Source organism: Penicillium subrubescens, assembly GCF_028828155.1.
Source record: "Penicillium subrubescens strain IBT 31985 chromosome Unknown utg000004l_segment0_segment0, whole genome shotgun sequence".
Classification (NCBI taxonomy): Eukaryota; Fungi; Ascomycota; class Eurotiomycetes; order Eurotiales; family Aspergillaceae; genus Penicillium; species Penicillium subrubescens.
Window position 1 is genome coordinate 1,293,323 of NW_026643154.1, and position 20,320 is coordinate 1,313,642.

General features: G+C 48.4%; 6 protein-coding genes across 6 annotated transcripts; 3 read left to right on the plus strand and 3 right to left on the minus strand.

The window, feature by feature from the left end:
- Window positions 1-192: 192 nt before the first annotated feature.
- Window positions 193-3,100, minus strand: N7473_005566 (uncharacterized protein; the record flags this gene model as incomplete). The annotated part of the gene is made up of 4 exons (XM_057151506.1): window positions 193-2,116; window positions 2,169-2,413; window positions 2,473-2,829; window positions 3,065-3,100. The coding sequence occupies 4 exons, from the start codon at window positions 3,098-3,100 to the stop codon at window positions 193-195; spliced, it is 2,562 nt and encodes an 853-aa protein (XP_057009311.1).
- A 309-nt stretch (window positions 3,101-3,409) lies between these two features.
- On the plus strand, window positions 3,410-6,431 carry N7473_005567 (U3 snoRNA-associated protein UTP13; the record flags this gene model as incomplete). Its single annotated transcript, XM_057151507.1, has 3 exons — window positions 3,410-3,583; window positions 3,642-3,669; window positions 3,724-6,431. The coding sequence occupies 3 exons, from the start codon at window positions 3,410-3,412 to the stop codon at window positions 6,429-6,431; spliced, it is 2,910 nt and encodes a 969-aa protein (XP_057009312.1).
- Window positions 6,432-9,168: 2,737 nt separating this feature from the next.
- Window positions 9,169-10,752, minus strand: spp2 (spliceosome ATPase-activating subunit SPP2; the record flags this gene model as incomplete). Its single annotated transcript, XM_057151508.1, has 1 exon — window positions 9,169-10,752. The coding sequence occupies one exon, from the start codon at window positions 10,750-10,752 to the stop codon at window positions 9,169-9,171; it is 1,584 nt and encodes a 527-aa protein (XP_057009313.1).
- Window positions 10,753-12,177: 1,425 nt separating this feature from the next.
- Window positions 12,178-12,468, plus strand: N7473_005569 (uncharacterized protein; the record flags this gene model as incomplete). The annotated part of the gene is made up of 1 exon (XM_057151509.1): window positions 12,178-12,468. The coding sequence occupies one exon, from the start codon at window positions 12,178-12,180 to the stop codon at window positions 12,466-12,468; it is 291 nt and encodes a 96-aa protein (XP_057009314.1).
- Window positions 12,469-14,414: 1,946 nt separating this feature from the next.
- N7473_005570 (uncharacterized protein) lies at window positions 14,415-16,464 on the plus strand (the record flags this gene model as incomplete). Its single annotated transcript, XM_057151510.1, has 2 exons — window positions 14,415-14,957; window positions 15,042-16,464. Exons 1-2 carry the CDS (start codon window positions 14,521-14,523, stop codon window positions 16,462-16,464), a joined length of 1,860 nt encoding a protein of 619 aa, XP_057009315.1. The 5' UTR covers window positions 14,415-14,520.
- A 1,204-nt stretch (window positions 16,465-17,668) lies between these two features.
- On the minus strand, window positions 17,669-18,517 carry N7473_005571 (C1 family peptidase; the record flags this gene model as incomplete). Its single annotated transcript, XM_057151511.1, has 1 exon — window positions 17,669-18,517. One exon carries the CDS (start codon window positions 18,515-18,517, stop codon window positions 17,669-17,671), a length of 849 nt encoding a protein of 282 aa, XP_057009316.1.
- Between the last annotated feature and the right edge of the window lie 1,803 nt (window positions 18,518-20,320).

Below are 20,320 nucleotides of genomic sequence, written 5' to 3' on the forward strand. Positions count from 1 at the left end.
CTAGATGGAGAGACTTGATATTCCATTAAAGTCATTTGCGAAACCGGTGTATCACTAGAAATACGATGAATTAACGCCAAACGGCATGTCTCCTTCCGAAATTTATCCCATCCAATATCGATGCAAAAATTCATTTCCCGCCGTAGATCATGCGAATTGCCAAAAAAGAGCCACCCAACTCAGACATGGCTATCACAAATTTCCCCAGCCACAAAATTTGCGTCCTATTCTCATCGTTGAGCCGACCAAGAACCCCCAAACACCTGCTCTCAAGGCCGCCTGCATGCCTCGCATGAGAATAATTTTGCCGCTGTATGCCAGCACCTCGGGCCATGTGTTTCCACCAAACCATAGGCCGACAGGGTAGAGATCCGATGCTCCGGTTGTTGCGGAGGGATGCAAGGCTAGATAAGAGTGCGCCAATGATCGGAGGCAGAGAGATTCGATTGGGGACAGAATAATGGTGCTAATGAGAGCGGCAAGGTGGGACGCGAGTGAGTCCACAGGGTGGGAAGATAGAAGGGTCACTCGATGGGCGCCAGAGATATTACTTGTGAATGCTTGCCTTGGGATGCGAGAGCCAATTGGTGGAAGTTGGTCACCCATGTTTGGTCGAGTTTCCGCATTTTGTGTCCTTCTGACAACCGCTGATGGTTGCCCATCTATTTCGTCCTCGGTCGGTTCTTCAACACCATCAGGGAGTATGTTGGGAATATTTGAAGCCGGGGCCTCCCGGGAAAGGCCAGAAGAAGGCTGATTTGAGGCACTGCTCTGTTGGGTTGGTCGCTGGGAGGTAGGTCCGACAGCAGGTATCTCCTGAGAGGCTGTGCTGCCTCCCACTGCATTTGTGTTAGATAGTGTATCGTGCTCTGTTGGCAGCGGGGATTGTGAAGCACCCTGCTGGGCTTGGCTCAAGATCAGCGCTTGAAGGAAGTCAGCAATTGATCGTCGGTCCGTTCCATTTGAAGGAGGGCGCAGCCCTGTGGTCCCACGGCCTATTCTTGGAAGGGGCGAATTGCGGTTCGATGTCTGGTTTTGAGCATTACGATTCCGGTTTCCTAGAAGTTCCAGCTGCATTGTAATAATGTCGGAGCTTTGATGAATCAATGAGGCCCTAACCCGTGGCGAAGTGGGCGGTGATGTCTCAGGAGACGATGGACGAGAAAACAGTGTGTTCGCACGAGAGCTGTGCCGGTCTCGTCCCATGCTACTCGGACTATCAACCAATTGTGCATTGCTTGGTGAGCTTCGCGATACAGAGCTTGGGGATGGTGCGCTTGTCCGGCCAAGCGTTGCCATTTCAGAGAAGTAATCGCTACTCATCTCCCCGGGAGATTGTGAGATCCGATTCTCGTTTGTGAGGACTTGATTCATGCCCAGATCTAACTCTGCCTCGGTCACTTGATCGTCCTCTGCGATCGTTGGCAGATCAAGGCGCGTCACATCAACCGTAGTCGTGCGAGCAAGAGCACCAGAGAGTCTGCTGAGAGCAGCTTCCGGTGTGTCTCCGGCAATATTATTCCGAAGCTGAACTTCTTCAAGCTCGTGCTGCAAGGACTCGATTGAGTTTCGCAAGTTCTGTATTCTCTCCTGATTCAAAGTATCTGGAGCTTGCTGCTCCGAGACAGGTTTTGAAAGAAGACCAAAAACGGAGAATATCCACCCTTTGAAAACAGATAGTTCGCACTTGATATCTTCAAGTAATGGAAGCCTCGCGCGGCGGGTCTCTTCCTCTGAACGACGGCCTAAAGTAGGAACCACCCAATCGATGAGGTTCTCATCATAGGCAACTCGAATTGAAAGCTCGTCAGCTAGCATGGGCTTAGGTAGTTGGCGACGGATCAGTCGATAAATTCGTTCTTCGAGATTGGGGCGTAGATAGAAAGCATGTAGGAATGTCAATACTCCGGGGGAAGCCAAGAGTCGTAAAACAAATCCGCCGATTGATAGGATTGAAAAATCCGTAGGCAGCGGCGGCAGTTGAAACAAAGACTGCTCGCCAAATGGAATCAAAAGTCGAGCGTTGGGTATCGAGTTTGAAGGTATTAGGGCCAGAGACTGGAGCAGGGAATACATGTAGGCCTCGACAGAAAGAAGGAGTACTGAGCTCCTCACTCTGCAGTGGTAATTAGCGTCTGAAGCTCCATGCCAGTATGATCAATACTTACGCCGAGAATGTGAGTATGAAAAGTGATCGAACTCCGAGTGAGAGCTTATCATTGCCTGTGAAGTCTAGAACATAGTCCCGAGCCAGAGCAAATACACGCTTCAGTGGATTGTCTCTGGCAATGGCTAGCCCGCTCGATACTGCCCATGCAGGAATACCAGCAAAGTAAAAGCCGAGAACGCCTGTGGCCCCACGTTCTGATTGAATCACATCAAGCAGGGCAGCGTGTGTGTAATGTCTGTATGTCTAGATGAACATGTTCGTGTTAGCCCTCACACACCAAAGTGACAATGTTTCCATCCTACCTGAACTCTTCCAGTCAAAGATGAGGACCACCAAGTGCCGAAAAACACAAAAAGCTGATCAAGCGTCGTGATCACCAGTCCGAAATCGTTCTCAGCGGCGATCTGGTTGATCTTTTGCTGCTCATCAGAAGGGCTAGTGTTGCGGTCCTCGCCACTGACGACTATCCCCATGGTAGAAAGAATATCATTTTTTGCTCTTCGAAGTTCTCGTCCAAGAGCCTTGGATTCTGGGTTGATTGGGTGACCCCGAGCGTCATACTGCTGTACATAGCCATCAGCCCAGACACTGGACACCCTTCGCGGTGTACTGGAAGGATCTGTCGTGGTAGTCTCTGGAGGTTCATATGGTGACCGCCCCTGGGCAAAAAGTCAATATATAATCCGTCAAACAAATGCATTATTGGACGGTGAACAGCATAGGCTATGTATTTAATATGTCATCGAATCAATCCATCGTCCTGAGATGAGCCTGTCAGGAAGACATCTCCATGAAAAATAGATTGACCAAAATTCCAAGTCGGTCGGAATCGACCAAAAGGTAACCACAGATAAGGATAAGAAACGATGGATGACAACAAAGGGGAGCGCTTACCAAAGCGAGACGGTTCAAGTAAGCCTGCCGGCCCATCGTGTGAAAGACACACCATATACGGATGGTTGTCAATACCCTTGCGATGCCCTAGCTGTCGATTTCGTCTGTCGAGCCGATTTATTGTGGATGATGCACGAAGAAGAGCAAAGAAGTGAGAATGAGGCGGCGAGGAAGGACGATCCACGTGCCTTTGGATGCGTCTGGAGCGGCAACTGCGCTTGGTGCACGGGCCCTATCTTATCGCACTGCAAACAATGCAAACTCAAAAAAAGTTGGCTGAGCTTTTCGCGACTCCGACTTTCTCAGTGGTATGGCGTGAAGTGCTGACAGGCTGTCGAACAAATAATGTCCAAGGCCATTGTCAAAACTACCTTCGAGGCGTCGCGCACGCTGCGCCCTATCTATACCGGTGGCAGCACGTCGCTGGACGCCAGCGGTCGCATCTTGCTAACTTGTGTGGGCGAAGATGCTTTGATCGTGGATCTGGAGACTGGCGACCAGCTCGCCAGTTTGGAAGGCGTAGGTTTTGATTTCTAGTCAATTTTGCCTGTGAAATTTTACTAATTTGTTCTCGAAGGATGGCGAAATTATTACGAGCTTGGCCAGTATGTTGCCTCGAAAAAGTCTCTAGCATGATCAGCTACTCACAGTTCTTCTAGTTTCGCCCTCTGCGTCGCACGCCATCGTCTGCTCTCGGTCAATGTCTATGCGCATATACTCGCTCTCGCCTTTCGATGAGACTTCCAAGACCATCGGGGCTAACCTCGTCCGTACTCTAAAGCCACACACAGCGCCGGTCATCTCCACCACAGTCGATCCAACCAGTACTCTCTTGGCTACTGGTGCTGCGGACGGCAGCATCAAGGTCTGGGATATCCGCGGTGGTTATGTCACACATAACTTCAATGATCGCGGAATTATCTCTGCTCTTTGCTTTTTCGAGGTCTCCACCTCGGAAGATGCCAAACCCGTCACCAAAAAGAAGTCGAAGAAGCAGGCATCTGGGGATGATGACGAGGATATGGAGGGTGCTGCTACTGCTACGGAGTCTACGGCAGGATTCCGATTGGCGAGTGGTTCCGAGGAGGGTAAGGTGCGCGTGTGGGATTTGCACAAGAGGAAGTCTATTGCAGCACTCGAGTCGCATGTCTCTCTAGTGCGCAGCCTCTCTTTCTCTCCGACAGAGAACGCCTTGCTTTCCGCGTCCCGTGACAAGACTGTCATTATCTGGGATGCACGCACATGGAAGACCCGCCGAATCATTCCCGTTCTCGAAAGCGTGGAAGCTGCCTCTTTCATCGCCGACAGTGGGCTGTGCGTCATCGGTGGAGAGAACGGCAAACTGCGAGTGTGGGACTGCAATCGAGGAAGTGAGGTTACCGCCGAGCAGGATGCTGGAGAGGAGTTCGAGACCATCGTTGCGATTCAGTACTCTCCGGGCCTGCCTTTCATTATGACTGTTCATGCGGATCAGACAATCCGTCTCCACTCCATTGAAGTGCTGTCCGATTATAAGCCAGGATCGACCATTGAGCCATTGGAGATCACTCGACGAATCTCTGGAAATGATGATGAGTATATTGATCTGGCTTTCGCCGGTCCTGACCGCTCCATGCTTGCCCTCGCCACAAACACAGAGAGCATTCGCTTGGTGTCCGTGGCTCCCTCAGAGGACCGTCCATCTGCTCAGGGTGAAGAGTTCTTCGGCGCTGACATTCAGCATTTGGAAGGTCACGAGGATATTATCATCTGTCTTGATGTAGACTGGTCCGGTCACTGGTTGGCAACCGGAGCGAAGGATAATACCGCCCGCCTCTGGCGCCTCGACCCTAAAAATTCCTCCTTCCAGGCTTTCGCAGTCTTCACTGGTCACGCCGAGTCACTGGGTGCGATTTCTCTGCCACGGGCACCGCCCCCTGCCGGAACTCCTGCCTATAACGACCCAGTCAACCACCCACCAGCATTCCTTATGACTGGCTCCCAGGACCGAACCATCAAGCGCTGGGAAACTGGAAAGCTTGGTCAGCTTAAGAGTGACAAGCCTCACTCTCCTAAGGCCGTCTACACTCGTAAAGCGCACGAGAAGGACATCAACGCCTTGGACATCGACTCCGCATCCGCTCTGTTTGCGTCCGCTTCACAGGATCGTACCGTCAAAATCTGGGACGTGGAAGAGGGAGCTGCGGTGGGTATTCTGCGTGGACACAAGCGAGGTGTCTGGTCGGTGCGGTTTGCCCCCAAGAACACACCCATTGTCAATACCGAAGAAGGAACTAGCACAAGCAGAGGTCTGATTGCTACGGCATCTGGTGATAAGACCGTCAAGCTCTGGAGCTTGTCCGATTATACCTGTCTTCTGACATTTGAAGGCCACACAAACAGTGTGCTTAAGGTGATCTGGCTTCCCCCTCCCCAAATCTCCAAGAACGATGAGGACGAGGATGAAGAATCAGCTAGCAAGAATGCCATTCACACGAGGCCTCTTCTGGCTTCGGCTGCCGCTGATGGTCTGGTCAAGATCTGGAATCCCTACAGCGGCGAGGCCGAGACAACCCTGGACAACCACACAGATCGAGTATGGGCCCTCGCTAGCCCAACACCCTCTGGTTCCAGAAACGATGTCAAGCCTCGCTCTTCCAAGGTCAACAGTACACCCTTTGCCCTTGTCAGTGGATCCGCCGATTCAACAGTTACTTTCTGGACCGATACAACCTCCGCCACATACTCCGCTGCTGTGAACGCCGAATCTGAGCGTATTGAGCAAGACCAACAACTTCAAAACCACATCCGCGCCGGCAACTACCGTGAAGCCATCACCATTGCCCTCCAACTCAACCACCCTGGGCGTCTGTTGTCCCTTTTCACCGCTGCCATCGACGCTGCTGAGGACCCGACCCGATCCGCCGAAGAACGCGCGACTGCAGCCAACAGCTTGACCGGTAACCCTGCCATTGACGAGGTCCTGCAAACCCTCGGCACCTCCAACCTGCGCACGCTGCTGCTGCGCGTCCGTGACTGGAACACGAACGCTCGTACAGCTCGCGTCTCTCAACGCATCCTCTACGCTCTTTTCCGTTCATACCCTGCCTCGACTTTCGTCGAGCTGGCCACGTCGTCCGTGCGGGGCAAGGATGGCCGCGCCGGAGGTGGCTTGAAGGACATCATGCAGGCCTTGGCCGCGTATACCGAGAGGCACTACAAGCGTATTGAGGAGCTGGCTGATGACAGCTACCTGGTCGAGTGGGTGCTCAATGAGATGGACGGCGGTGTCGGTCTTGGTGGTCTGATGAACCTGGATATTAAGTCCGATGATGCTGATGCAGACTTGGAGGAGCATGAAAAGGACGTGATTATGTTGGAGGCATAAAAATCTTGTGTATACCTATTCATTGGCGCATTGCTTCTGGGAGTACCTGGTTGGGAGTGGCTTTACCAAAATTTAGACTTTTGCAGTTCAAATCATCTTTCTCTGAAATTAATGCCTATGCCAAGGACTGCCAGGATATACTTCATAAAGACAGAAGAGGGATAGGGACGGAGTCTTTCCATGACTGATCTTAAGAAAGAACAAAGCCTTGAAAAGAAATTGAATTTGTCTTGGATTGAAAAGATTGGACGTAAAGGCCATAGCTTCGCTCGAACAACCATATAAAGGCCTTGAGGCCCTCTTGTCCCATTCCCTCTGTTCTAATTAGAAACCTGTCATCCCAACTCAAACATCCTACCTTCTTCTCCAGTTTGTCCACCATGGAACCTACAACATCTGAATCAAGGAGACTTCCAGTCTCAGAATCCCCAAGAAGTCCAAAATTTTTGTCAACTTCCATCTCTCCCATGTCATCGATAATGCGGGTCAATCTGAGCTACTGCTGGCAATGAAAGATTCTTTAGATACCGAATACTCCGTCACCACATACCCCGAGGATACAACCCGTCTTAAATGCGTGTCAATACAGATTCCGACAAAATTTGACGCTTCCAGGGGCGACTACAAAGTTTTGGCAGCCCAGGAGGCGCACGATGTCCCTGAAAAATTGATTGCTGATTATTTCCAGATGCGTGGTAAAAGTGGTCGGCGAAGAGAGGAAACATTAGAGAAGTTTCGTCGATTTCTCTGAAGCCCAGAGAAGATTATTGTTTAATCACTGGTGATATTCATGCCATGGTGTTTGCGGTCTATGAGAGAGGTCTGTTTCTTTATGGCCTGCTGTTGTCTGTTCACCTTTGTCTTTTCCTAATAGTTCAAGGATCATCGCTTTGTTTATTGTTCACCTCGTGATGCATAAGATGGATGATTTTGCCAATTGGTCGGACATATCGAAGTTTGTTTCAAAGGCTCATACAATACTTGCTAGTAGCTCTTTCATACGATATCAAGAAGGAATTGTTTCTTGAAGTCATATATTCTACAAGCACCTTTGCATGAGCTAATAATGGTGTCTTTTTATTCAGGGCATCTCTATGTTAAGAATTGCTTAAAAAGCCAATTTTTTTCAGTACAATGCACGTTTATAGAACCATATCATCGTCCTGTCAAATACTCTCTCTCTCTCTCTCTCTCTCTCTCTCTCTCTCTCTCTCTCTCTCTCTCTCTCTCTCTCTCTCTCTCTCTCTCTCTCTCTCTCAAAAAGCTCCGACCACTCGCCATTATCTCCCTGATCGTCCAGCGGACCGTGTGGGACAGGGGGTCCTTCCGCGGATTACAGTCGTCGTGGCTGCCTTCAATTACCGGAGCATCAATTTCGGTGCAGAGGTAACAAGGGGAAGGGGCATATTTCCGGTAGGTCCGCGACTCAGGCTGCTGGCCCGGACTTTCCAATTCAATCCCTCGCTTGGTTTGCACTGCCGAGATTTCCAGATGAATAAACCAGCGTATAATAAGTCCAGCTCTCAAGAAGACTTCGATTTCGTTGAGCAGCAGATTGTTCCGTTTTTGCCAAATGTTAAGTCACTACTTGTCCATGGAGGTTTCACTACAGAAAAGACACAGCAAACCTGGAAACTGGTTCAAGCCTGTATACAAAATATGCGTCGCCTTAATATATTGGAGTTGCATAGGGAAGCAGGAGGCTTAGTGGTGGCCGATTTGAAGATACCCTCGCTGAAGAAATTGCGTGTCGGTGGCGTTGTGAGATCAGACTCAGTTTCTTGCCTTGGAGACTTCAAGGTACATGGCAGTCTCTGTTCAGCAGTGTCCTCGGCATTTTTTGTGTCGACTGGCTCCGTTGGATCGTTTTTTTTTCTCCTGCTGACCCTGAACTACTCAACCCTCAAGGCTACCAGTCTAATAACATCAAATCTTCCTATTTGATTACTACGACAGCCCGGAGGCACTGGAAAAGCTTCTTAGTTGGCCAAAAGCCCTTTCCAGCCTTAGACTCGCGCCTTTCTGTCACGATGTCCACTACATAGACCTACCGATGATCAAACAGATGCTTCTTCAACACAGGGATAGCCTGACAGACCTCGACATTGGTTATTTGCCCGGTGATGGCACAGGAAAATTCCCTCGCTGGTCCGAGTTTCCAGCCCTGGAGAACTTAACCCTCTCAAGGTGGCTGATTGAATCATCCAGGGCAAATCCGGGTCTACCTGAATACCAAGATGAATACGGGGATTATATTATTGCGCCGGCTCTGAAAAGATTGACATTCGCTTTCGCAATATGGGAGCAGCACCCAGAACATGGGAGGACTTTGGTCAGGTGGAGGATGGCTCCGAAGGCTTGCTCAAGTTGCGCTCGAGAGAAAGGCATCCCTCCAAGAGATTAGAATCCAATTCGATCCTGAGTACTGGGGGCCAGACGCCCGTAAAATCGACTATCCGTGGGATCAGATGGACGCCTTGAATAAGGACTTCCAGGCACGGGGGATCATAATTACCTATACTAAACCAAAGGTGACACGGGAGGAATGGTCGGCAAGTCTTGTTCAAGTAAAACGTGAAATGGAATCGAATCCGCAGATTTCAGATTGAGAAATACAGTATTATGTGGCTAAACCATATCCTAGTGGTATCAACAGCTTATCTTTGGATCTCTAAATTCGGTTAGTGGAGAAGATGTATGCAGAAATGCTAATCAATTCGAAGAATCCGATCGTCACCTAATCGTCTCGCCGGCTGCGACGAGAGTCACGGTCGCGATCACGGTCATTGCGAGATGAATGAGACGAGTGTCGCGAGCTGCTATACCGATCATCTCGGTATTTCCTGTCTCGGTCCCGCTCACGGTCACGATCCTTGCGAGAATCCTTATCATCCTCGCGATCTCGACGGCGCTCTCTATCACGGTCACGTTCGCGGTCTCGGTCGCGATGAGAGCGATCATCTCTCCGGCGGTCATCATCATCGTTATATTTTGAGCGTCTAGATGAATGGCGGCCAGCAGATGAACTTCGATCACGGCGCGAGGAACCATTCCTTCGATCAGACCTGTCATCGTCGTAGTCGCGTTTACGGTATTCGCGATCCCGGTCCCCTTCACGCCCGCTCTTCTCCAAATTTCGATCTCTTCTCTCGCGCCAGTCGTCTTTATCGACTTGGGACTTGGAGGACTCCTTCAGGTCGGCGAGCTCTTCCTCGGTGATATATTCACCAGTCTTTTTGTTCCGCATAGTAACAGGCATATAGACACCTTCAACGTTGCCATCTGCATTTTCTTCGCCCTGTTTCCTTGATGCTTTGCGCATGGCTGACTTCCCCCAAGCACCAAGCTCCACTTCAGCGCCCTTTCCAGAATCCTTAGCACCGATTCCCAAGAACCCAGGTCGTCGTTCTGGAACACCAGGATTCTTTGCTTTCTTCGCAGCTGTGGCGGAACTGTAATCACCCCGTCCGATAGACTGACCATCCTTCCATCCCATTCCTCTCAATAGAGCAGCTCCAAATTCTTCCACGGGGATAGCGTTGTATTGATCCAAGGTAGCGGGTTCGGGTCGAGAAGCCACATCTGATCGGAAAGAGCTGGTCTCGTCGTGGCGTCTGAAAGGTTCCTCATCTTCGCCAGGCTTGAAAGATTCAATCACGAGGTCTGTCCGGCGCTCTACTTCACCGGTAGTCTCCCGAAGCAAAGCTTGCAAGGCTATTTGGTCTTCCGTAAGAGGCTTCTGGTTTTCAGTGGAAATTGGTTGCGCATCGGGCATAGGTTGGTCCTCTTTAGCAGTCGAGTCCTTCCCATCCTGCTCAGAGGGCTTTTGGGCAAAGCTGAGACCATAAGCCATGCTCGGGCCTTCAGTCTCCACAGCTCCTCCTGGTGGGGCCTGTCCGTTCTTTTGCGCCTCTTGCATCGCCTGCACTTCTTGTGGTAGCAAATTTTTCTTGCTCTTCTTTACATTTGTGCCCGGTCGATCGCGCCAATTGTTCTTACTCGTTACTGGAATCACGAGTGGTTGTTTCGCATTGCTTACAGCTTGGCCATCAGCAGTGATTTGGCCACCGGTAAGCGTATCGAAGCCGGCGATTTCTTCATGTTCGGGTGCTCGCTCTTCGTCAGAGGAATCATCGTCATGGTCGAGGTGATGTGGGCGACGGGCCAAGGAGCGACTCTTGTTGGCTAGAGGATCAGAGGGGCGTCCTCGAGACTGGAATGCGAAAGCAGCCTTCTTTGCAGGACCAGTGGAACTGGAGGAAAGGGAAGGTGGCTTGGAGCTACCCCCATTATGGTCGTTAAAGCCCCGCGACGAAGACATCACGCCAGGACTGTGAGTGACGAGCGTGCGGAGGTTGTTTAGGAAGATCCAAGTTCGAAGGTTTGATACGTGAGCTCTTCATGGAGGCGGTGGCAAAACTGGAACTATGTAGCCGCGCGGCTGATCAAGGCGGTCAGTTATCTTTGTTATCGATTATCCACTGACGCTTCCACACAACATAACGAGAAACATAACAGTCTATTGAGTGGTTGTTTACCAGATATTAGGAGGACTACCTGGATAGCTGCGTGGCGTAGTATGGTGAGAAGCTAAGTAGAAGCAGCAAGCGTCCGCTGTTTTACTTAGCGTCAGAGCTAAACATAGCAAAAACAAAAACATATAACAGCCATACTATGAGTATGTTTGCACGATCAGCCACTCTCTAGCGCCATCTTTCGACCGAAATTCACCAAGTTCCCTCTTCGCGCCTCATCATCAACTTCAAGATGATCAAGAGACATGTCGATATCAGGCTCTGTCTCAATAACATCGCCCATAATTCGAAAGAAGCGGATCAGCTGCCAGCGGATCCAGTCCTCAGTATTCTCCACTTCACTTTTCACTCCGGGGTCAACGTTTCAGAGCCATTGCAGCTGGCATCTGTACTATGGCATAAATATTTGAGATTTGTCTCAACAATTCCTGGCTTTCAAAGGCTTTATTAGGCCCCAGTAGATTCGGGTTCGGCAAATCAAGAGATTATCGCTTTAATCCAGTGAGATAGCGGTCGTGGCTGGAGGCTGTTCCAATCCTCTTTAGGCTTTAGCATGATGCTAGGTTATATTGAAAGCATCTCCAGCTGCTGTGTTCAGCTTGCTCTGCCCGCCAATCTTTCCAGCTCGGATAGTGTCCTCGAGCTGGTCTCCTTCCGGTTCTCTACGGTTCTGTCCACTGATCAAGTTGATCAAGCAGGCTTCAAATCCAAATGGTCAAGGATATTTGCCCCATACCTCAGCAATGCTACTGCCGAGTCTGAATTGATATGCTGTTGCGGGGAATGGCTAGAAGCAGACAAAGCTTCTGAAGACCGATTCTTTGTTTCGTTGCTCTTCTGGAAACCAGCGTCAACTCCAAAGAGTCAACAACCACAATCTCGAGGATCAAATAGCCGACATAGTGAAAGACACAACGGAGGTGGGCTCGTGCTACACACGACCGCTGCATCAAGTGTCTCGCGAAGTTTATACGCAACAAATATCAACTCTTCACCCAGTCTCGATGCAGTCTGGAATAATACACCCAGTTTTTCAGACGCCTGTGCGGCCAGAATACAGTTTGAATGACACCACATTCTCACGAGGCAATGACCGGCTCCATTTGGAATCGATGAGACAGGCAAGCCAAACCCCTCCCTATCGCATCGCTGGTGGACCCGCTGGCATTTGGTACCCTATGGGTACAATCTCTCAACATCAGTTGCCCACGATGCTAGGCTACAGCTCAGACCCTGACATGGATTGGATCTCTTTCCGCGCTCGGATTGAAAATCCGCGGGTCAATCGTCTATTCGAGGACCTTCGACGGAAGCTCTGGGGGATGGGAGACTGTCCCCGTCTCTTCTGGGGCAAGGAGTCAGGGGAAGAAGGAAATTGTGACAAGATTGCATTGTTTACAGGTACGTATGATTTCGCTTCCCTTGTCAGCAAGGATGATGATAGTAACAGGGCTGTTATGGAAGGTCGCGAGGGTTCCCAACACCAGAAGTCAGAAACCTGAGCACAACGCCGACAGTAGCAGGTAGGCCAGCATGCCAGCAGACATCAGGCCTGGACTTCGCAGCCAGATACTGTAAGCTTCCGGTGCCTCGCCGGTACTCCTTGATGGAAACATTAGGATCTGGTTGGTCATCGATCAAGATGCCGGGATCCAGTGGATATCTTGTCGCATGAGCATCGGCTATGCCCAATGATTTGAGGAGGTCATTCTTATACCGAGATTGTGTGATTTTGATGCCGTTGTTGTTTATGTCGATAGTTGTGCGAAGGTATTGCTTGATTGGGTCTAGATCCTTGATTTCTAATCTAGCCTTTATTGCGTCAAGCACGATACGGGCGTCGGTCTCCTTGCCAACGACTTTGAAGTCATCGACGTGAGTTGTCAAGTAAAGGTTTGGTCGTTCGGTTGCGATGAATAGACCAGGGTCATACGGTGATATTCGGAAGCGGATTTCTTTGAGATGGCTCGTCAGAGTGTCATAGCAAATTCGTGCAGACGGTGATATGCCATATAGGGAATGTTTTAGCTTGCAGACTAAGGTGTCCCGTTGACCTTGTTCGAAGCCGTACGGCTGTCTCATGTAGACTGTATCATACAGTTTCCCGTTCAAGAATGCCTGAACACATCAGCCTGGAGGATCCTCCAGCCGTAGTGAGCTGCAGCCGCAAATAGGATACGTGAAGTTGTTTGAGACACCACTAGGGCGTATGTGTTACGGTCTTGCTCAAAGTATGTGTCCGAGAGCATGTTTCCCCGAATCACCCATCGAGCTTTGAACTTGATGGATCCGTCTTCGTTTATTTTTTTTTGTAAACCTATTGTCCTAGAATGAGCCTAGTGCCTGGTGGCATATCAGAGCTTCGGACAAGTTCCTAATAGTTCTTTTGGTTTAGGAGGTCAATTTCTGCTTGCATAGCTGCATAACCTTGGGAAGATTTTGGCCCTTCAGTAGCTGCTTTGAACGATTTTGGAGTTGATTTGTTATGGTTAGTATTGACCTGACAGATGCAAATGCTTTTGCAGGTCACACAGGGAGATCTTGGATCGTTATCCGCTCCGTATAAATGCTGTTGGTCAATACTTTTAGGCGAGAGACTAGCTTGATCAGCTAGTTTGACCTGACCTGGTGTAGGAGATGAGATAGGAGCTTGAAAGCTCTCATTGATGACGGCATCGTTAACCGTCTTCACAATATTCTTCTCAGGAACCCAAACTTTGACAATAGTAGGCGAGATGTAGCCCACTAGATCTACCTTCTTAGCACGAGCATCAAGCTTGCTTGAGGCTTTTCGGAGCCATGAAGATGGATCTATGCGACAGACTCAAATTTCCGGATGTGTAAAATATCCAGAGGTGAACTTGTCCACGCTGTGTATGGTGTAATGTATGTTGTATAATGGGATCCTTGTGGGGAGTTGATTGATCAAATAGACAGCTGTTTCTAGAGCTTCCGCCCATAATGACCTAGGCAGCTTTGCATCGAAAAGTATAGCTCTGGCCCTTTCATATCCTAGGCGGTTACCTCGCTCACTAAGTCATCTTGTCATGGTGAGCCAGCTGGCGTCGGTTCCCATTGCATGGCATAGTGAGAACATAGATTCTGCACTGTTTCTGTGTGGAATTCTCGATCCGATCGTACGAACGTTGGTGTGCATTGAAAAGCAGTAAGGGTAGCGTACTTTGTTCGAAATACTTATGACCGGCCACTGTACATACATGTCCAGGATGGCGCAACATGATCCAACATAGTGAAAAAGCAAAGAATCTAAAGGGGAGGAATTGAGCGAGATGCAGATCTGATGTATTTCAACACGGCACAGATGTACAGTACCAGCCGAGACATGACAATACCAAACGCCATTTTCTTGACACATAGTCACCTGACAGTGAACCCCTCACTCTTATGGATCAAGTTTCGTCTTCGTATTTATCCAAAATGAGTTCATGGCGATCGCCTGTAGAAGTACAATTCCACCTACTGCTTGGTCCGCAAGGGGCGGAATACGCGACTACCGTGGACCCAACAAGAAGTTTATGTGAAACTATTGAAACATGTTCGCTGCACCAGGTTCCCCAGATGTCTTAACCCTAGCAACATTCGCCTACCAAGTCTATGACACCTATAAAGGCGCTCCGAAGAGATTTAAAGACCTCACAGATGACATCAAAGGTCTTGAGGTCCTCCTCCGGAGTCTTGGGAATAGACTTACCCTCCAACAGGTGGATACTACGGGACAAGAAAAATCTCAAGAGACTTTACTCTCGTCTGATGAAGCGACGGACTTGGAACAACTGGTCAAACAAGCTGGAAAGTTATTAGAGGAGTTGCAGCAGAAACAAGGATATGCGTCAGCTCCGAGAGGATTGAGTCGGTTTAGGTGGTCACAAGGGGAAGTGGACTCCGTGAGGTCCAGAATCACGTCTCTTTGTGCGATTATCGGAGCATTCAATAGTGGATTGCTTCCTCGTATTGTGTCCACGGTCCCCATGTGAGTTTCATCATATCCGTATCCACTGCGGTGTACTTAAAGTATTTCCCCCTCTTTTAGCGATGAATTACTGACTGAAAGTAGGGTCGAAAAACGCCAAGAGAACCTGGCTAAGCTAGATAACTTCCTTCCGAGTGCCAACAAGAATAGTCGTTTATCTACCGTCTCCGTGGTCGATCCTAACACTGCAACCCTTACCGAAGTTGAAAACGAGGTAATCCCAGAGTGGGCCAACCGAGGCCGAATGCTCGAGTACTATGTATCCGAAGCGGAAGCAGAGCAGAATCAAGATCCTATCCTGAGACAGACAGCTCATGCATCTGAACCCCTGGTCTCACCTCCCGTCAAGCGATCACCAACCACAGACTCTCTCATGGGAAATACAGGTGCCCTGTTAGGTTTAGGAGTGCACAAGGAAGAAATTGAAGTCATTTCAGCCATATACGGACCAAGAATTGTTACAGACATTATCAGAAACATTACCAATGCGCACTCGTGTCTAAAGATGACTAGAGTGGTTTTCTCAGCTACGAACGAGACGTTCGGTGGAGATCCTTGGCCTAACTGCATTAAGGCGTTCTCAATGGTCTGGCGCAAAGTGATTCGACTCGATTATGGAAACCTTTATTCAGCGCCTCAGAAGCTCTTCGCTGAGGAAGGTGAACTACTTACCATCGATCTCTCAATCCCTCTGCCTTTCCACAAAAGTTCGGCAACGAGGAAACGGGGTTCGATCTATATCTTGAACGCAAGCTGGCATAATATCGACGTGACGGAACATGTCGCATCGATAACGGCGAAGGATCCACGACCGGATATCATCGCGTCAAATCATGAGTTCTTCGTAGAGGATCCGTGCTACGGATACGAGAAGATCATGTCTGTAACGTGGACGTACTCGGATATCGCGGCTGCACTATCATATTGCGAGGTGAGGGCTGTAACTGAGAATTCTTCGATACAAATACCCCCATACCTGGATATTATTTGTGCGAATTGGGGTGGGCTGGATATTACGAATCTTGTTCGAGCGAAGATCACACCTCAGCAGACATTACACTTTGACACGAAGAATGGCGGTGCGTTTGCGTCTCCCGATCCGTTACCTGGATGGCAGAAGACGATTTCGATATTGTATCGATATGGGTCTTTGGAACCAATGCAACTGCTGGTTACAGGTGATGACTCTGGCTATGTCATGATTGACCCGGGGAAACGGATAAGACGGAATTTCTTCTTCTCAAATACTATAGAAGTCACATCAGATATCAGAATAGTGGCTGCTGTGTGGGGATTACAGCCGGTTTCCGAGAAAAGGTTTAGCACGGCTGTGACAGAGAGGAAAATGGTTTCTTGTAGCAATGACTTCTTTGGGTGGGATGGATGGGGTGGGACGCTGAAGACTCTTCAGGTGTTCTTGCAGAATGTGCATACGGGGGAGTGTACTTGTGTGAGTGCGAAAGAGGGGAGTGTCCTTAAGATGCCAACTGTTTGGCCAGAGCATTAGACAGCGTCGAAGAAGATAGAACTACTCTACCCTACCCACGGCTTCCTGCCCACCCATTGGCGGGCTGGACTCTTCCAAGCCGCCCGCCAAGAGCCGAATGCAAGATCACATACAATACTTAGGTTTATAGAGGATATATTTGGGGGATTAATAGAACGATTCCCCTTTTCATGACTTCAGCTCAGGCCACCCTCAAAAAAGTTCATGGCACCCCTTCACAACTTGAATGGAATCGAGCTGAAAATAACACCTCTGCAATACTTTTGTATGAAAGGTGCCATGGATCAAAGCAATTCACCCAATTACACAGAACCTTTTGAGAGAGAGAAAACAGTTGCGGAGACAGACTGAAGAAGAGAGTCAACTAGCCGAATAACGAAACAGGCAGTTTACACAAGCAGCCTGGTTTAGAACAGTGATGTTCAAAAATCCAAATATATATTAGGACTGGCGTTCAAGAAACCGCCTTATTGCATTTCAGCAGAAGCCTTCTTATTTTATGTCTTTAGATGCAAGGCAGGGACGAAAATTTCAAATCTTCCGCTACTTCGGCCTGAAGCTGTGAATTGCGCTAAACAAAGATGAATCATGAATTCCTCTCTCTCATCGGACATCCGATTGTCGGCCCATCTGGCCAGATCCTTGAGCGGTAATATCACTCTAGAATCAGATCTAGAATCAAAGAGCTGGAATATAACGATATTTGCTGATAAGGACGTGAAGCTGGGGCATATTTGGACTGGAAGGACCCGGTCCTGTGGACGCCGCCTGTTAAACCACAGATATACATATTCAACCTTAGATTAGGTCGAATCATTGTTGAACAGACACTGTACCTACCTAGTCGGGTCAACATATGAAATAAGTTTTCTCGCGAGCAATTGGGCTGCCTGCAAAACCGTGGGCCATCCCTACATATGAAGTGCTACTAGACAGAGGCCATAATCTAGCCCGACTTCCTTATCACAGGATAACATCAACACCTCGCTCATTGATTCTAGACCGATGTTTAGTCGTCATAAGATAAAATCCCCTAAATCATAATAACCTAATTTATCCGTTTGCAGACTTACTGGGAGCGAGAGCCGGTCTGTTTCCAAGGGATGACAGAAAACCTAACAATTAAGGAAAATTTGAATTCACATTTAACGCTATGGGGCTTTCAATACGGAAGGCCCACAATTCATGACAATTGTCCATATTGTTATCCTCCGATAATTACCGAACCTCCCTGCAACTCAATACTTTGAATCGTCCAACAGTCCGATACAAGCCTTTGGACGGGCTCATCGATAGTATAGCCCGAAACATACTCGTATGGCAGAAAGCCATATCCTGATTGACCCCACCTTATACCCCAGGAATTCTTGAACTTGAACTGGCGCGAGCTGTCATCATACCCGACTATCGAGATAACGTGTCCTCCAGTTATCCATGTACCAGGCTTTGGCATAGGAATAACCCCTGAATCAAAGGAATCGAAAAGGTTTGAGTAACAGATAATACCAATGGTAATTGGAAATCCACAAGAAATTGTAGCGCGGAAGGCATCCACGGTAGGATCTATGTTGGCTGCTTTCACCGAACTTATAGCCCCTTCACTACTGGAGGGAGCTGGCGGTTCCTCTGCAAATTTAGCAACATCATAAGGCCAGTCATTTTCGTTCGCACAGCCACATGTGGTTAATGCCTGTATTGTCGATGATATATAAGCTCCTGTATCATCGCCAACAGGCCATCCAAGAACTTTGACCCTTGTATTGTAATACAAGTAGAGCTCTGACCAGTCAAACTCGCCTTTGTGGTGTTTAGCAATGTTTTCAGCAACTGCTAACACAGCAAAAGCGGTATCAGCACCAAGGGCACCCTGATCTTTAACTGCCGAATCATACTGGCTCAGATCCTTCGAGCTCGGAAGAGTAGTTGAGTCAAACTCGGGTTTGAATGTGATTTTTGGCGCTCCTAGCCTTGCACTTGGTGGTGATGGCCTCCAATTCAGAACGTATGTCTTCTTCGCCTCTTCCTTTGTCATTCTCTCAGCTCTCTCAGCCATGGTGAAATAGGTTAGTTGGAATTATGTGGAACTAGAAAAGAATAAGAATATTTCGATAGGGGACAATAAATCTCGAAGAGCCTTGCTTTGTAGTATTGGCAAAGTGAACTCTTGAAAAGGTTGGTAATAATGGAATATGAACTAGCTCAAGGTATAGCATTCTTATATAGGTTTCTAATTCGTAAATCATTAACTAGCTTTTCAAAATATTCTATTACTAATACGAGACCGGCCCTCGCTCTCAGTAAGTCTGCAAACGGATAGATCATATTATTTTGACTTAAGAGTGGTCATCTTATGATGACTACAATATCGGTCTAGAATCAAAGAGCCGGAATCTGATGATATCTTGTAATGACGACGTAGAGCTAGGGCATAATTTGGCTAGAAGGACCTGGTCTTATAGGTGCCACCTGCTAAACCGCAGATAGATATACTTTAGATTAGATTCGGTCGATCATTATTGAACAGATACTGTATCTACCTAGTCTGGTAGAGATAAGTCCGGGAAGATTTTTCTCTAGAAATTTAATGTTTCGGTATGTTCTGGATTCTCCCTTGTGTGAAATTTATATCAATCATACCAAGGTAGAGACTAGATCTAATTCACTCTGCCAAAAGAGGACCCCATTAGCCATTACTGTAACACACAGAGGCACGACGTCATTCATTGAGTAACCGTGTGTCTAGTCCAAGTTGCTTTATTCTTGAACGTTGATTCTAATATTTGGTAAAGCTATCACCATTACACCATTAATTTGACCCTTCAGTACACGACATTATTATTGGGCACGACGACTCTTCCAGACTAGTACCATTTAAGAACTGGATTACGTTCAATTGGAAAATTGTCGGGCGGTAATGGAGTGTCGCGCCTCTATAGAGGCTTTGTTATAGTGCTTATGCCTAGCAGGTTGGTTTTTTGACCCATGCATTACTGCGGGATAAGGTGATTGGCGAAAGGTCCCTATGTTGGGCGACCAGTAGCGAATTTCCACCAGCTGTAGGGTTTTCCGTTCCCAACAAACAGACCACACATCACATCAATTTCGGCAAAATTAAAAGTTCAAATAAGAACTTGAGCCAACCGTGGTTCGCAATTCACGCGATATCTCTTCGGGTCACCCCGACTTAGCCGTGCGGATCGTTCAGCCGTCAATACAAGGGATCGGCCCGAGCTATGGGACAAGCAAGACTGACCCACGGTTCCCGATAAATCATATGATAATTCCAAAAAGATTGCGTCCAGAGGTTTTTACGCCGAAAATGGCAGGATATTCCTCGGCAGCCCTGGATGTCATTACAAGCTTTCCTGAATCTAGACCGTTCAAGACTCACTTGTGTGAACCTTAATCAAATTAAGTATTTGAATACCGTTGATGCTCTATCCTGTAGGTGACGACGTCTAGATTCCTTATGATGCCGCTCGGGTACAATTCAGTGAACACAAGATTTGCAGTCTGGAGCTGCAACTGTTCCATGCCCGAGCTATCTGACTCATAAATTCGTCAAGAAGTTCTGTAGCAGAGGCTCGTTGCACTACCTAATTAAGGTAAATCCTGTGGTGACAGGCCCCTTACAAAAATTACTATCTAGTGGGGAGCCTGTTACTGGCTATTATAGGTTTCTGTCTGAGGTGGGTAGTACCCCACACGCTCTGACTCCTCCGCTAGATTCTTGGTTTCTAAGAAGGCAAAGATTCAAACTGTTTTTTTGCTCCTCACTTTTATCTTGCTCGATTTTCTAGAAGATTTATCGCTTGGTTTATCCTCCTCTTCTGAGTGAGGGTGTGCGCTTTCGTCA